Consider the following 17,510-nt stretch of genomic DNA (forward strand, 5'->3'; position numbering starts at 1 on the left):
AAGCATGCCAGGTGAACTTGCTGATGTTTTTCTGGATAAGGTTGCTTGTAACTACTGAGGTACAATAGATCATAGACAAAGACCACACGATGAGCAAGGCAGGGCCTCGAATGTCATCTATGTGTTTGACCCATATGTTTCTACAGATAGTATTGACAGTACTGAAGGATGTGAGCTATTGTTTCAATGATTCCTGACTTACATTGAGAAAGGATTTCTATTTTTATGGGATTTTATGGAGTCCTTACAGGGCTGAAGTTTGCTGGACATTATAGTGTCCAGGGTCAAAGTTCTTTGGAGTTTTATGGTGCCTTCCAGAAGAAGAAATACTGGACTGAGGACAACTTGATGAAAAGTCATAATAGTGTTTTGTCCAACCAATTTTTCTATTTCAAGGTAAAAGGACACAGATTTGTAATGTCTAAATAACGTTCTCTTTTTCTCTCCATTTAGTTTCTTTTTTCCTTCATCTGACACATTTCAAGATTTGTTCCTTCCATTTCTCTACTTCCCTTCCCAGTGCAGCCTCACCCCATCTCCAACTTGTGTTCTGCTGGAAAATGAGAGAGAAGAATGGTAGTGTACTTTACAGGTTTCTTGGAGAGAAAATAATTTTTGAGTGTGAGCAAGAATGCTAGGTACATAGGGATCAATTATTTTTATAAATATATAATTAATTTGAATCAGTATTTATTAATTAATATTATCACCCCATAGCCTTTTGTGAAAATGTAGTTCTGGCAATGTGTCTGTATATGTGCACCTGGGCAAATGTTGAAGTGTGTCAGCTGGACACATTTATTAGGGAGAAGAGAATCTCTCAAACTGTTTTCAGTTGGAATCGGCAGCATCTACCTTCAGATGTCAGCAATTATCTACCTTTCTTAATCCTGAAATCTCTTCATTCCTACTCTAGGCAAATTTTTATTGTCATCTTTGCTTTCTTTTTCTAATATAAAGGTAGAAGAGGAGAGTGAAAAAAAGAATAATAATACAAGTAGTCCTCAACCATTCACTTAGTGACTGTTCAAAGTTACAACAACACCGAAAGAAGTGACTTTTGGCAATTTTTCACACTTATGACCATTGCAGCACCTCTGTGGTCATGTGATCAAAATCCAGGCTCTTGGCAACTGGCATGTATCAGGCATGATATACCGCTCTGGAAAAAAAATCGGGGCTGGACAAAGAGACCCCGCCGCGCGCCCGGGGCACACCCGCTGCTTTCCCTCGCCGGGCGGGCGGCGGCGTGTTGCACGGAGGCTGGTCTGTGGCTGGCCCAGCTCCCTTTTCCTGCAGCTCAGCGGCCTCCGCTCGCACCGCCCGGGCTCCGCTCAGGTATCCGGCTGGGGCTGTCAGGAGTTGCTACCGCCGGCGCAGCTCCACGCGGCTCCAGTCCCGCGTTGCCTCAGGAAGGGAAAGGCAAAACCAGGAGCCGCTGCTGCCGTTGCAAAGCGCCGCCGCAGCTCTTCCTTTTTGCCTTTCCCTTCCTGAGGCAACGGGACTGGAGCCGCGCCAGCAACTCCTGACTCGGGGCCTCCAAGTGGGGGGGGGAGGAGGAGAAGAAGGGGTGGAGGGAAAGGAGGGGGCGATTCCCAAAAAAATCGGAATTCCGATTTTAATCGGAAGAATATCATGCCTGATGTATTTGACATTTGCAGTATCCCAGGGTCATGTGATCACCATTTGTAACCTTCTCAACCAGCTTTCAACAAGCAAGTCAAGGGGGGGGGATCTAGATTCGCTTAACAACTGCATGATCCACTTAACAACTACAGTCATTCATTCAACAACTGTGGCAAACAAGTTCAAAAAATGAGGCAAAACATACTTAACAACTGCACTGCTTAGCAATGGAAATTTTAGGCTCAATCGTAGTCACAAATCAAGGATTACCTGGAATTTATTCCTAACAGAATATACTATTATTTTATAGATATACATAAAGGTGACTTCAAAATAAGTTATTTGGAAAATATGTTTGTTTCTAAAATACAGTTAAATACTTCATTATTTTGTAGTTGATATTTCTCCAATTATCATTGCTGATATTAATATCAGTATTTCTTTTTAGTAAAAATATGTTTTGAATAAAAAGTAAATTAATAACTTTACTGATGATCATTAAAAAAATAGCACCAGATTAAAATTCATGATTTCAGAACATTTATACTGAAAAACAGTAAAATAAATAAATCCCTACTACAAAGAACAGTAAAAAAAAAATTCTAAGGTAGTTTCATGTTTTGTTAGATGAACGTGCCAGTTTATTTTGTTCTGTATTTAATCACACATTTGTGAATATACTTTGACTATTTGAATTAGTCTACATAAGTGAAGCAAATCCAGATGCTAGTGAATATGGTAGGTCATCTGTTTTTGTGCACCAATCCCAGGAATAGGATCCAAGGCAAAAGTAAAACCTCTTCCTCTTTAAAAGTCAGTTTATGAGCTCCTCCTAGGCTGCTTGTTTCATCAGAGAATTGTATTCTTCTGCCAGCTTCTTTTGTTCATTCAGTTTTTCCAGCACTGCATCCATTAAATACGAGGCAAAAGGAAACTGGAAGGGAAACAGAGCAAGAAAAATGATCACTGAAGCCTATATATATATATATATTCAGCTGAAAAACATTTACTAAGTATCTTAAAGCCATTAGATTTCACTTAGTCCTGACAATGGTACTCCTGCTCAAGAACTGCGTTTCCCTAAAATGGAGCCTTCTGATTAGTGTGTGTAACTGTTCCTTATCATAAAAATGATAAAAGAGCAGAATAAAATGAAAAAAAGATAAACGCCTTATTGAACAATTCATGGTTTACTGACCATGTTAATGATGTAATCTGCAAGACCAGCAGCTCTGTCATTTATCTTCAATCAGCTGATCAATATGAAGTTACAGTCATCTCCAGGGCACTTATAAGTAGACGCAGCACTACAGGCTGACTGCTCTCAGGAGGGCAGAGACAGAGCTATCAATACAGATCCAAGCGCTGGGGGCAAAGGCTTTCAGAGGCATCCAGCGAAACTTGTGACTCAAGGCAGAAAATAACTTCCGAGATCAAGACACAATTAGAGTATTCTAATCAAAAGTCGTTCCCCCTCTTTTCTTTTTGAGTAGTGACGAAAATGGAAGAAGACATATGACAAGATCCCACCCAAAGCAGAGATGGAAATATTGTAGGGGAGAGAAATATATTCCCCCCATCCCAAAAAAAACACCCCGTCACATCTCCACCCTGGCTTTATTTTATTTGAAATTCACATTCAAATTAGAGAAAAATATGATTCACAAAGTGTTTGTGAGACAGAAATGAAGATTTATTTAACTATGAGGTAACTGACTAGTCTTCAGCTCACTTCAGTCAATGAGCCCTCTATGAACAGTCCGCTAAATTTCTACCACATCAGCCCAACAATTATTGTAATGGCAGAAAACGGACAGGCAATTTCCCCAATGGTCCCTGAACTATGTTTGTGAGAATATAAAAACTGTAACCACAGCAGACAATAGGAGGGGAAAACATTTCTTTTCCTGCAGGTTGTGATATGGAAATCTCAAATGTAGTGGCAGAGGTAACGAGAAGCAGCTTAGCTTGCACATTAAGCAATAATGGAAAATCAATCAGTTGAAAAAATTGGTTGGACTGAGAGAGATGCAAGTTTTGTATAACAGGAACTTAGAATAAACAAGTAACTTGAGATATATATATAGGAGACGGCAGACTGCATAAGGCCCTATGTGGATACTGTCATCCCAGTATGGCACTGGCAGCAATGGTTTGCTAACAAGCTGGTAAGTCCAGAAAAGGCTTCTGAATGAGAGATGTCTGACTCCTACCCAGGGCAAATGGTAGGCATGTTGAATTTTCCCAATTGTTGAATTATTTGATGTCATCTTGACAAAATCACAGTGAAGCCACAAGGCACGTGTGTCTCTATTTATTCTCTGTAATATCAAAATGTTTTCTTGATATTCCGTATAAGAAAACCTAGATAGTAGGGAAAATTTCTATTTCTGTGTTATGCCTGGGCTTGGAAAAAACAAATTTGACTTTTTCCCTTGTGTATTCTCTATCACTGCTGTAAAGTTTACTATAGAAGTTGGCTGAACTGGGAGAGAGTGTTCTGCGTCAAAATATGAAAATATATTTCTGTTTTTTAAAACCAACATTTAACTCCTGCTTTGTGATCCTTTTTACTTCCAGGCAGTTTTTTTGTGTTGAATTGCCAAATTTCAAATTTACTAGTGATGCTGCAAAGTTGGGTTTTCTGTCCTAACAGAATCAATTTGATGGAATTTAAATCTCTATTTGTAGGTGTCTTCTGTTAAATTGGGGAGGGGGGAAGCATTGGGTTTAGAGACAATTTCTGATTTTGATCAACTCTATAATATTCAAGCACAGCTATCTCAGCAACATGAGAAATTTTTTTTGGTCATCTATAGTTTTTATAATCCAAAAATAAATAAAGCAGTAACATAAGTTTAGGTGTTTTTAAAATGCTCTTTTTTATTTATGTTTTAAAATGTGAAGTTATAAAATACATTTTCTTCTGCATTCAGTTCCCATTCCTCCTTCAGGCTCTGTTTTCTGAAGTTTATAAACTTGTTTTGCACTATGTAGGTCTCCATTTACTTTTGATACATCTATTATTTTTAGTGTTTTCTATTAGATGAATGTATTATTCCACCACTGTCTTGGGCTTGTGATCATTCTATACTTTGCTTGCTGTTTATCACGTTCTAAGACTGCTTTGTCACTGTAAAATGATTTTTAAAGAGCTGTTTCTATCTTAATCATTCAGTACAATCAAGGATAACCGGCATTTGAAATGTTGCAGACATCTTATACATTTATCAGTTTCTGGGACCTGTTCTTATCTAGTTCACTTTATAGACATACATTCTACAGGGCACCTTTGCAGTACTTCATCTTCTACTGAAGACTGTCACATTTTTATGAATAGTCAAATAATGTATTGCCATTTTTCTTTTCTTCTGAACATGACGCCAACTTTAGTTGTACTGTCTGAGGATTGGGTAAATTGAAATCCATCTCGAGCATACCAAATTGGGAAAATTTACCCATACAAACTAAGGATGGCTGATCAAATGTTCTCCTTTTCAACACTTGCTTGGAGTGATCCAAGTTGAATCAAATTTGCATTCTGCAACATGAAATCATGGGAACTTGATATTTTTTTGTTCTTTTATTTTTCACCCTAAAGGCATAAATATACGCAGGGTGATAGCCTTGTTAACTACACCTTCCCCTTTTAAATTGTAATATAAAGCAGTAAAAGCAACAATTTGCCAACAATTTTTTTGTCAGCCTGGCTTTAAGGATGGAAGGCCAGGAAAAAAGCAATAACAGCACAATAGCTCTGTTATTAAAGCTTCTCTTTCCAATTAACAAGCACAATTCGTATTTATGTATTTGACAGCAAAACTCAACCAAACACTAAAGAACATGCTCTTTGCACTTAGCATGCAACCTGAAAGGTCAACATCAACGAAACCATGCACTATCACAAGTCAAAGGTTCAAGAAACAAAAAAGCAACAGAATCTTCACATTTTACAACCTGAAACTCATCCACGCTAGTAGAGATACTTGTGCAACTCATGTGATAGCTATCCCCATGCAAAATAAAGTATAACAGAAAAAAGGACAATATACGCAATCCAATTCAGGAAATCCTAACTTCCTCACAACAACAATAACAATAGCAGCAACAAAAGTTATCAGGTATATGTTGAAGCAAAAGCAATCTCCGTTGGTTCTAATTTTGGCACTGGTATTTAGAGTAATCTCTGGATGCAGATGCAGGTCCTGCCTCATCCTGGACTTAAGAACATCTTCTGTCTTTGAGCTGTTCCATCTTAACAATTGCTGCAGCTCCCTCTCCTTATTTTCTCAACCAGTATGAACCCCCATTGTATTATTATTGCTCTGGAAAACAAAAAACCCAAATCCAAACACATTTTTAAAAATAGCAAATCAAACATGGGACTCCAGATTCCAAGCAATGCTCTTGAAACTGCCCAGAACTAAGAGAAAACTCTAGGAACAGAGCTATTTCCTTTCAAGCACAAACCATGTTTTATTGGTATCATTATTGGAATCTGATTAAAAAAATACAATTGTTCCTTAAAATATTGAAAGGTACATTCCAGCAATAGATACATTTCGTCTATTTAAATATTACACTGTAAAATGAAATTTTTTAACGAAACAATAACATTTTTATCAGCTTAAATATTTGAGAGCTCTTTGTAAGCAGTGGTTCTGTGGAATGCACAATTCGCATGAAATCCTAGTTTCCACCAAAGCAAATGATGTGTAAGTGCTATATTCTGACTTGAAGCACTATGAATGTAAGCAAAAATTAACTGCCTGGTGAAATGCTGCAAAGCATTTGTTTTGAAAATGCACTGAGATGTGACAATTAATGGTATAAATACCTATTTATACAGTTGTATGTTTAGGACCAAAAATATGTATTTTAAATAATATCCATAACAATAAGTTTGCCTGCAGGCTTACTATTAAAGGGCTTGTGCCCTGAAAGGGAACTGATGGGGTGGGGGATGGGAAGGGATAAGCTGGAGAGAGTCAGAAGATCAAGTGACAGACGCCAAACCACAGTGTTTGGCTTATAGGCAGCTGTCTGAATGAAGCGACAGTTTGACAGCTATTGAGGGTCAAGTGGTTATTCATTTTAAAAATCGTATTAAAGGCTGTTCAAGAAAATAATACAGGGAATTCTCATGTTAAGAAAGAAAAATGCACAACAAGACACATCAATAAGTGGCAGAAGAAAGGCATGCACAGTTTCAGTCTTATTTTAATAAGACGTTAAGTCAGGGAATAAAAGAACGGGCAGGTTCTCAATGAGGAGGATAATGCCAAGTCCAGATTTTCTTCAGAGAAGGATGATTGCTGGTTGTTTTGCATTTGGAAATCTGAGATCATTCATGGCAGGAACTTCAGAAGGATGCACTTTCAAATACTTTCTTGATACACAGAGAAGAGGGAAGAGATCAGGAAGGGGAAGGCCTCTCTGGTTCTTGTATTTCGCTACCCTTTGCCTTGCAGCTTGACCAGATATCAAGATATTTGACAGATTAATTTGACAGATGACAAGTTGTTTTAAGTCCATCAAAGATTAGTCTTCAGAGTCTGCCATTTGAATTAAAACCTAAAAGCCAGTAAATATTCCTTTCCTATACTCTGGCATGACCATATGGTTTAATGTGTGTTTACTTGGTGAGCAATTTGTCACTGCTCTCTGCTTTACACTTATGTCCTGTTTATTCAGCTAATTTTTTGTGTCATGATGTATAATCCCTTTTCATCAGCCATAGCGATATAGAGCTCAGATTACATTACAGTACATTACAAGCCCAAAGCTATGAAAAACAGTTTTACTCAGGTCTGTGACAGCTTTGAAGTTAATGGTGCTTCCATTATGTAATAGATCCTTCATGATCTACCTATCATGGTGGTTTTAAACTTCCTTTAACGTAAGGATGCTGGAAGCTTTCCTCTCCGGAGTTCACAAGAGCAAGATCTCTTGAGAAAAGACAAAGACATCAGAAAGGCAACTGCTAATGTTTTGCTAGCAAATGTTTTCAGTGACAGCAAAGTCCACTAGAGATTATTAAATCTCTCCTGGCAGCTAGAGTGAGATGCAAATAGAAATCAAGCCAAGGGATAACAATGAGCTCTGTCCAGAGAATTGTGAAAAGTCTCTGTCCACCATGTTTCTACTAATTGGAGCAGGACCTATGGAGGCAATTGAAAAAGTATGCAGCAATCTTCCAGTTGTATTGATAACAGATGAAAGGGAATACTAGTACAGCAGGGGTGTCAAACTCATGTCATCATGTTGTCATCACGTGATGTATCAGGACTTTTCCCCCTTTGCTAAGCTGGGAGTAGATGTGGCCAGCACGTTACACATCCAGTCTGTAGGCCGTGAGTTTGACACCCCTGTAGTACCGGGTTAAGTTAAAGGACAATTCTTAAGATGGCTGGTCTGCACCTTTGTCTAGCTGCAGTCTGTAGTAATCAGCAAAACTGAGCAACTATTTTAAACATAAAAGAATTCCACAGCCAATGCCTTTAAATAGAATCAATATTTTTTGGGGATATTATGTAGTAAATGTAAAATAGTCAAGAAAGACCCACAATTATTAGTAATTTAGATACAAAATAGAGTTGAAATATCACAAAAAGGACATAGATTGGGTTTTCCCCCAAACCTCATCCATGAGTGAAACCTCAACATACAGTTTCACTCAATTTATTTATAAAGGTATGGTACATAAATAACAAACTAAGCAAGGAGATGTGTTAAGTTGGGAAGGATAACTAGCTTAGTGAAATAAGTATGCATGTATTTTATTGCCTATAAATTTCTAAGGCTGTGTATCATAGCACAGATCTTCCAGTTCTATATTTGTGCGTTTCTTTCATTGAGAATTGTTCGCTTCCTTTCATGTTAGGCCATCATATTCATTAATTTGTTTTTTCTTGAAAAGTACATGAGTACTGTCACACAGTCCCAGATTGATGGCTATAGCTGCCATTGCTTTACTCTTTTTCCTTTATCTCTTTGGTCACTGTGAACATATTTTAAATATGGCAACCATTTTGCAGCTACAGCCGTGGTCCAGCTATATTCCATTCTGCTCCAATTAAGATGACGTGTGATATGATTCAGTCTATAACATGACTGAAAGGTCTAATTCGGGGCTGCCAAACTCACGGCCTGTGGGCCAGATGCGCCATGTGCAGGCCACACCCATGCCCATTTTAGTGAAGGGGGAACAAGTCATATGTCACATGACACCATGAGTTTGATAGCCCTGGTCTAATTATATGCAATAATCATCGGAGGAAGAGTTTACTTATCCAGACAGAAAGTTCAATTCCAAACAAAAGCAGGATAGCACATTCAGGGCGCGTCCACATGGTCTGAAAGGCCCTGCTTCCTAGGAAGAACATCACAACAAGGAAGAAACCAGCCTAACCCCCTTTTTATGATTGTGATAGGGTTCTTAAAAAAGGAGTGGAAGGTATTTGTTTTTTAGAGGCCCTGTTTTAATTACCTTAAATTAAATTATTAAATTAAATTATGCACGAAGACTACAACAAAAAAAGGACAAACATTTTTTTTATTCTAGCTTTCTTACTGTGTTACCAGTTCCCTTTTATGGAAGATTGGTTGTTTGATGGACCTTGTTTTTATCCTATTCTCAACACTGCATGTTTTACATATTCCCTGACTATACCTATACCACCTATTCTGTAATTATTAGATGAAACTCTTTTTTTATTCCTTTCTTCCTCACTCCAAAATCCTTTTTCTCTTTAAGATAATACTCCTGAGAACCTTGTTATTTATCTTTATGACTTGTTTTGGAAATCTCTTTTCGGTGTGTCTGAACAGCAAGATAAAAACCACACAAACATATATATATATCGATATTGGTATATGTGTTCTGCAGTTATCAGAGATATATTTGCTCACCAACATATTATTATTAACAACTGCAATAGGTGGCCAGTTCAATCCCCTTCAGTATCAACCTCAATATAAAATTCAAGTGGAAATGGAATCTACACCAGAGGCGTGGCCTGGTTTATTATTATCCTCCTGGGGAATGACAATAAAGAACAACTAGTGTTCACATGAAACTGCTCCCTCCCAAATTCTAATGTAGCACTAAAACGGTGCATGTCAGCAATAAAAATAAAATGTCTATGACATTTTAAATGTTATCATACTGTCACAGTGGAATAAAATTAGCTTGAAAAATGATCTAAAGGGATGTGATGCTGTTCATTTGTGTACAACAGCAACAGCAGCAGTTTCCCTTGCGTTGATAAAGGTTTCTCCATTAAATTTACCTCCAGTCAATAATTAGGAGTCCACAAATAAACCTAGGCAATTAAATCAATACTGTTGGGCAATTATGTTCCAGAGGCCAGGCTTGATGTCACGAGAAGACACTATATCAAACTTCAGAATTAAGTGATCTCATGTACTTTGCTGCAAGGCATTTTGTAAGAAAAAAGAAAAGAAAAAGAAAGGGTGGTGGAGGTGTGGGGGGGAACCGAGAGTTAAACCCAGCATATCACAAAGCTGATGTGAACGTGTCAATGTTTTGAATGGGTTACGTTAAATCACAGAGAGAGGATCCGATTTTTTTCCAGCTTCTTAGTGAGTGTGTAGTCCCCACAGAAAAAGCAAGGAGTCTCATCCCAGGCAGCACTTGCCAGGAACATGAGATGATTCTGGACCCCCAGAAAAATGTGCTGGTGCATGCTGTAAAGCAGGGGTGTCCAACCTTGGCAACTTTAAGGCTTGTGGACTTCAACTCCCAGAGTTCCTCAGCCAGCTTTGCTTGAAGTCCACAAGCCTTAAAGTTGCCAAGGTTGGACACCCCTGCTGTAAAGCTTCTCAACGTATCATGTCACCTTTATTTTCATAAATATATTTTTTAAAAATCAGCTCCTTCAGATTCTTCTTCATGCCCCTTTTATTCTTATTCAGACGTGTTTCTTAGGAAATATTTTTCTTTATGTAAGGAACTGAACTGCTTTTATTTTCCTACGGCAAGCCATGACAAGGGCAATTTAAGGGCTGTAAAATGAAATAAAATGTCAACAGTATGTATTTGCAGACTAGAAGCCTAAACAAAGGTAGAAGTCACCCTTAAACTCAGATCTCTCCAAAATTTGCATTTGTGATTATGGGAAATAAAATCAAATACAATCAAAAACCTAGCACACACTTCCTTTGGAGTAAGCTCTATTGAATTAAGTTGGACAATCTAAAAGTTTGACAATATAAATGTTTCTGCCATGATTAAAAGTTCAAAATAATATGATGGAGAGAGCCCCTCTGTATCAGAGCAGATCCAGATGCCTCATGCTCAAATACTGGTGCAAATGCAGTTCTGGATAACTAAGAATCTTGGTTAAAAGGCAGAGCAAACAAAATGAGAGCATGGCCCTACATCACCCCTTTTTTCCTTATATCATTTCCAAAGCATAGAAACCAGATCACAAGAAATAATTCTCTGCTTTACTCTGATTCCACTTGGAATATTGTGACTGGTTCCAGGCACCCCAATTCAAAAATGACCATGCCATATCAGGGCAAGTTCAGAGGGCTTGTTCACCAAGATGGTGAAAATCTGGAAACCAGTTCCTATGGGGGATTCACAACTAAAGGATCTGTGAAATTTAGCTTTCAAAAAAGTTGACTGAGATGATAAAACTATATTCAAATATATGAAAATATTGTTACATAAGAGAGGATGTGGATTTATCTTCTATTGCTGCAGAACAAAGAGATTGAAACTGCAAGGACGTAGATTCAGGGTAAACAAGAGGAGGAACTTCCTGACTATATAAATAAAAATATTGCCTGACAAAAGTGGTAACTTCTCCATTGAAGGTTTCTAAACAGAGACCGAGTAGTAAGCCTTCAAAGATATTCTACTGAGCAGGAAGTTGGAGTAGATAATCTTTCTAACTTTAAGGTTCTATTAAATATCACTACTTCACCTTCAATGTTACCCCTAAAAAGTTATTTCTTGGAACCCAAATCTTATTTAGCATTAGCCACTGTAAACATTGGTGACAACTGAGTAGTAACACAGAGTAAAGTTAGAGCACAGTGATAATCTGCATGCTAATCAAGTAAGGAGAAGCATTTGCTCCTGGTACCTGATCCAAATGTCTTACCCACAATGAAGAGTAATCAGAGTTACATGTGAATCAATTCTAGAATGCAATTGTACAATTGGTATTTCCAGTTGAAGTCACATTAGCAGAATTTGTTGACAAAGTTATTGACATTTGTTTAGCAAAAATATTTTGATAATAAATAACAGCTGTCATAAAAGATTCAACTATAAATTTTCAACTAAGTAAACACGTGCTATATCCTCATCTGGCTGATAAAAAAAACAACTTTATACTGATCACCACTGCTTATTCATAATTCCTGAGCAGAAACGAAGCTGATGCCATCAGCGCACTAACTATCAAGATGTTTGTCATGAGCATTTTTTAAAAGCAGTTGCCGTTCAGACTTGACCGCCCCATTAACAAAATGACAATGAAAAATGCATTACAGTCGACAGAAGTTTGAAAAATCCAGTTTATGTTGTCAGCCATCTTGAAACAAAAGCTGCCTTGCTATGACTAGAAAAGCAGGCTCTCACCTGCCAATAAGCTGCCCTTGATCACTTACAAGAGGGGTGCCTCCCAGCAGACTGTGTGTGTATTAAAAAAAAAAAAGACTTGAAAGAGAAGAAAAAGTATCACACAGGTCACAGCGGCAGTCTCAATGGACCCCTCAGGGATTTCAACTAGTCTCAGCCTTGTCATCCTCTATGCAGTTTTCCACTCTGCCCAGAAAATGTCGATAGGAAAATGTTTGAGGGGCCTCTGGTGGAAATTTTTTCATTCTTTCTGCATTGACAGGATGCCAAATCAATATTTACTTCCCACTAACAAGCTGCTTGAGGTCTCAGTAGAAAATATTGTAGAGTATGCGGGAAGACATGGTAATAAACAGCTGTCTGGCTGTGAGGAAAACATGAATTGACTGGAAACAGGTCCATAGTAAAAGGTCACTGAAACCCATGAACTCCTCAGGTGTCCATATCAACTACTAACTTTAAAGGCAGATAATAAAAAAAATCTCTTTTTAAAAAAGACGGATGAGAGAATGGATCCTTTTCTTTCCACCAAGGATACAGATGGGGCTCAATAATTTAATTAATACATTTGCCTGTATCCCTAGATGTTTTAGTTTCTATCTGTAAAGTTAGCTCAAACAAATATAGTGCTAACCTGTCCTTCATCTCACTCAAAACCTTACAAAATGCACTTGAATTTGGAGAACTTTTTAAATTGAAGGGGAAAAAACCCAAGAGAAAAAACATTTCAATTAATAATCTGAATAAAGATAATTTAAAAATTATTTTAAACAAGTTTGATATTCACTAATCAAATCTGTACCTGAACTTCTCATATTAATAGGAATTCTTTCAAGGCATCCAAAAAATTTTCAACTCACTCACTTTTTCCCTATTTTTGGGATGGCTAATCAATGGATCTTTGTTTGCAAGTGATTGGCATTACTGTTTTTGTAGTCCCCTCCAGTTCCTCTGCCTTCCTAGATAAGGAAGGTAAGGTGCCTTCACTTTGCAAGCATTCCTATGAGTCATAAATAAGAGGTGACTGGAGAGAAAAATAATGGTTTTGGAGTACTGCTATTGGCTTGGCCAAGACATGTCTTTCCCAGATATTTTTTATTGGAAAATGGCAAACCCATGTGAGAGATTATATCCTTATTATGATTTCTGAGTTCCTAGCAAAAGAGGCACCTGCCAGATTAAATGGATAAAGAATGTTGTAATATTTTCAACTAGGCATCCATCTTTGGAAATGTCTCCTAAACAAGCTGATAGGAGCTTCTTCCATCAGAAAATAGTAGATCACCCAAGAGACATTTGCATTAACACCAGTAGCCTGTGACAATTTCCCATTTTTTTAACAATATGAGAACCTACCAATAGGGAAAGGAGCAGAATGAGACACTCTCAGACACTTTAGGCTTGGCCACCATTAAATTATTTGTTACAGGAGCTCGTGATCTCTTCAACCAAGCTGTCAAAAATAAGTGAGGATGTCATTCAGAGTAGCCCACCCACCCAAGTAACTACAGTGGACAAAATTATCCCTTCCAACCTTCAGATTGAACAAGTGGGCCATCACCGGCCTTAATCATGACCATTTTTTTTTTTTACCAAGAGGGAGACAGGGCTTCTTTCATTAAATAATAAGCCTCTGGAGGTTATTTGAATGAAGGTTTCTCTGATCTACCCCACCCCCCAAAAGCAGCTGTTCAGTGTAAGGTGCTTCCAAGCCCTTTTGAAATTTCTAATAGAGTAAGTGCTAAAAAAAAATTGTACAGGTCTATTAAATAAGTATCTGTCAACATGAACTACATAAACCACAGTCTTGGTTACAATTGTTAAAAGACAATGTTGAATACCTGTCCTTCCAGAAGTTTTTGTAAATAGCCCAACCATTCTTTGTCACTTTCATATTCCATTTTCATCTGTTCTGTTTCCTAAAAATAAAATAAAAAATCCTGTAAAATTGTCTATTATGCTACGGTGAAGCTGGTACTAACACTACTTGCTCAGAAAACCACCCTATCTGACAGCAGCAATTCTTAAAAAGTGGAGAAAAAGCAGAAAGAGGAAAAATCTCTTTTCCTGACAATTTCCAGACTGTTTATTTTTTTCATGGCTGTCCTAAACTCTCAGCTTGACTTTAGCTCCCCAATTGATGAAGCTAACCGTTCTGTATTTTGTCAGCAATTAGGAACCAGCAGCCATCTAATTTAATTGCAAAATGAGGGATGTTCAGAGCTTTGGCATTTTAACATATAAAAAAACAATGATTTTATGCATTGAGCTTGGGTTCTATTGATTTTATGGATACATCAATGGTTTATTCCAGGAGTGTCAAACTCACATCGTCACGGCAGCGTCACGTGACTTATCGGGATTCCCCCCCTTCGTTAAACCAGGCGTGGGCATGGCCAGTGTGTGACGCATCCGGCCTGTGGGCAGTGAGTTAGACAGCCCTTGTGTATTTGGTAACAATACAAAAAAAAAGTTGCCAGTACAGATTTTTAGAACATTTTTTCAACTTCCTAATCTAACTTTAAGATTTCCTGGTGATCTCCCTTCCAGCCATCCCTAACTTCACTTAGTTCTTAAAGATCAAAATAAGATTAGCTTGTTACTGCACCTAGCTGGGAGCTTAAGCATAGGAAAATAAAAGTTAAAATTGCTGAAAGCAGATGTAGGCAGAACATAGGTCAGGATTTATAGGTCCATGATATGCAACAGATGAATTATGTTTTCTAATTCACTGCTGTATACCAATAGCAAATCTTTTGCCACTGTTTCCTAATTATACTGCTGGAAATGAGGAAAGTTAGGGGAAAGCAGATTTTTGTGTGGAAGGACTGTAAGGTCAATTAATTATTCTGGTACTCAGAAAAAATTCCAGGGCTCAAAAGTATTTAATTATAAGTGTATGTTTTTTGCACCTTTTCCAGGTCAATGAAACTTGAAGCTGCAGCAAAAAATTCAATAGACTGTGTAAGTCTGAACTGCCTATCCTTGTCTTAAGAGATCAAAATTAGATTTAGTGAGCAGTAGGGTTCACAATAATATCAAAAAATGCTTCATTGATATCTCACGTTTAGATAGCAGTGGAGGCCTGACTAACTTAAGATATGGGGAGTAATTTTTAATAATCCCTATAAAGGGAATTTATCAATAAGAGGCAGATGGCAAAAAATACTCATTTTGGCAACATATGGAATTTTGAGAGTTCAGTGGCTAAAATAATAGGAGAATTAAGATCCGAGAATGGATATTAGCTCAATACTATCAAGAAAAAAAGAAATTAAAACATGAGCTTCTTATTTAAGTAAACTAAAGACAACATCAGATAAACTGATTGCTTATTACATATAAAATAATAATAAAATAAATCTAAAGGAATCTGATATTTCTTAACCCATTGATTTATAAGAACCTATGCCACTTTACACCAAAGAAAGATTTAAAATTAATTCTTAGACAAATTAGCATAACTTACCTCATCATTTACAACATCGAGAATCTCATCTAAATCCGTTTTTGAAATATTAAGGATTGATGCTGCCAAGGACTGAGCCCGGTGAACAGATTCTCTGGAAATGTTACCACCACATTTTTTGTCTTCTTGCATTTTTTTAGTACATCTGATTGTGTTGCGCTTGGCTTTGCCTTCATCTGGGTGCCTGGTTGGATGGTTTGACAGGGGTGGGGTTGGGGGTTTTGTTTTTTTTTTTTTTTTTTTTTTTTTGGGGGTTTTGGTTTTTTTTTTTTTGTTGTTTGTGTTTTTTTTTTTTTTTTTTTTTTTCCTTTTCATTATGCTGTAACTCAGTGGCTAAGCTCTGTGAAGATAAAAATAAGTAAAAGTATTTATGATTAATTACCTACTTTCAACACATTGCAGCCCACACATTTGGGAAAATAAGCAATCCAGCAAAATACAGTTGTGGTTCCAACACAACAAAATAGGTTAGAAATGAGAATATCTATATCCACATTTATATATATATATATATATATATATATATATATATATATATATATATACATACATCACACACACACACACACACACACACACACATACACACACACTGGATAATATGAATATGTCAAGGGATGTCTAATAATACTTCCTTTTGTTTATTAGTTGATAAATTAATAAATATATTTTCAAATTAAGTAACTAAATGAGAAAAACATGTTTTTTTTTAAAAAAAAAATAGTCCACACTTACAATTAAGAATTCTCAGAGGCTGCTACAGTAGTAAATTTGCCACTATTTTAAGACCTGTTTTGATCTAGATCAGTGGTTCTCAATTTTGTTTTCCCCTTTGGACCACTTAAAGTTTCTTGTCTTAGTAGACACCTAGGATTTTTTGTTCATTCTCCAAATCAATGGGCATGCATTATTCATATTGTAATAACTTTAGTGTATTAATAAAATTATGAGCCCTAAGTTAGAATGCTAAACAGGTATCTGCAACTGGCCTTTTTAGGGGAAAAATTAGTAGAGCACATCAGTGTCATACTGTGAAAAATTAGTAGGCCAGGGACCTGTTAAAGCAGTCCAGCTCTGTAAAACTACCTCAATTTTCACCATTTGAACTCTTTCCCCAATAAATCAACTACAGGGCTCTCTCTCTCTCTCTGTGTGTGTGTGTATATGTGTGTGTGTGTGTTTTAATGACCATGTAATCCCTAGCATCAAGGTGGAGTTAGGATGAATGGAGCTTGAACATTTACTTATTGCATGCCCTTCCTGACACCTATGCGGAGTTCACAGCAAATGCTTTCTCTTTGTGCCCAGAGAGAGAAATATTCTGCCGCTGCCTAGGATTGAACTCATGGCCTTCTGATTGTGAAGAGAGGTGTGTGTGTGTGTGTATATACACAGAGTTTTTGTTTTACAGTTAGAATATAAGACCCCCAACTGGAATATTAAAAGTTGGCTGTATTTCAACAGTCACGATGACTAAATTATTATGTTGGCAGAAAATATGTAAAGTATTGTATATTCTGATCATATGTATAAAAAATGGGAACTAAGACCAAGGCTATTTTTTCCTTACATTTCATTTCAAAGCTATAAGACTGGACAGGCAAATATCATAATTTATTTTGACTGCTAGCTGTTACCTGAATTGCAGAAAAACTGATGTTTTTAAACACCTTTTTAAAAATATTCTCACCAATTGAAAAAAAAAAGCTGTTCTAACTTAGCTTGTTCAAGCAGCAGGTTTTTATTTTGTTTTGTTTTGCCTATTAGGTCCAAGCCCATCAAACAAGCAATGTGCTG

General features: G+C 37.0%; 1 protein-coding gene across 1 annotated transcript in view; it reads right to left on the bottom strand.

Annotated features, from left to right (window-relative positions):
* Positions 1-1,648: 1,648 nt before the first annotated feature.
* CNTLN (centlein) overlaps positions 1,649-17,510 on the bottom strand; it is a 197,859-nt gene continuing 181,997 nt past the window's right edge. Inside the window, exons 24-27 of the mRNA XM_087957652.1 lie at positions 16,018-16,053; positions 15,714-15,875; positions 14,086-14,163; positions 1,649-2,560 (exon numbers count right to left, since the gene is read on the bottom strand). Of these exons, the coding sequence (XP_087813778.1) occupies positions 2,459-2,560; positions 14,086-14,163; positions 15,714-15,875; positions 16,018-16,053 (378 nt within the window). The 3' untranslated portion in view covers positions 1,649-2,458. The remainder of the gene's footprint in view (positions 2,561-14,085; positions 14,164-15,713; positions 15,876-16,017; positions 16,054-17,510) is intronic.

The sequence above is a fragment of the Notechis scutatus genome, chromosome 2 (assembly GCF_049901735.1).
Source record: "Notechis scutatus isolate UNSWTSFEM ecotype Mainland chromosome 2, rNotScu1.2, whole genome shotgun sequence".
Classification (NCBI taxonomy): domain Eukaryota; kingdom Metazoa; phylum Chordata; class Lepidosauria; order Squamata; family Elapidae; genus Notechis; species Notechis scutatus.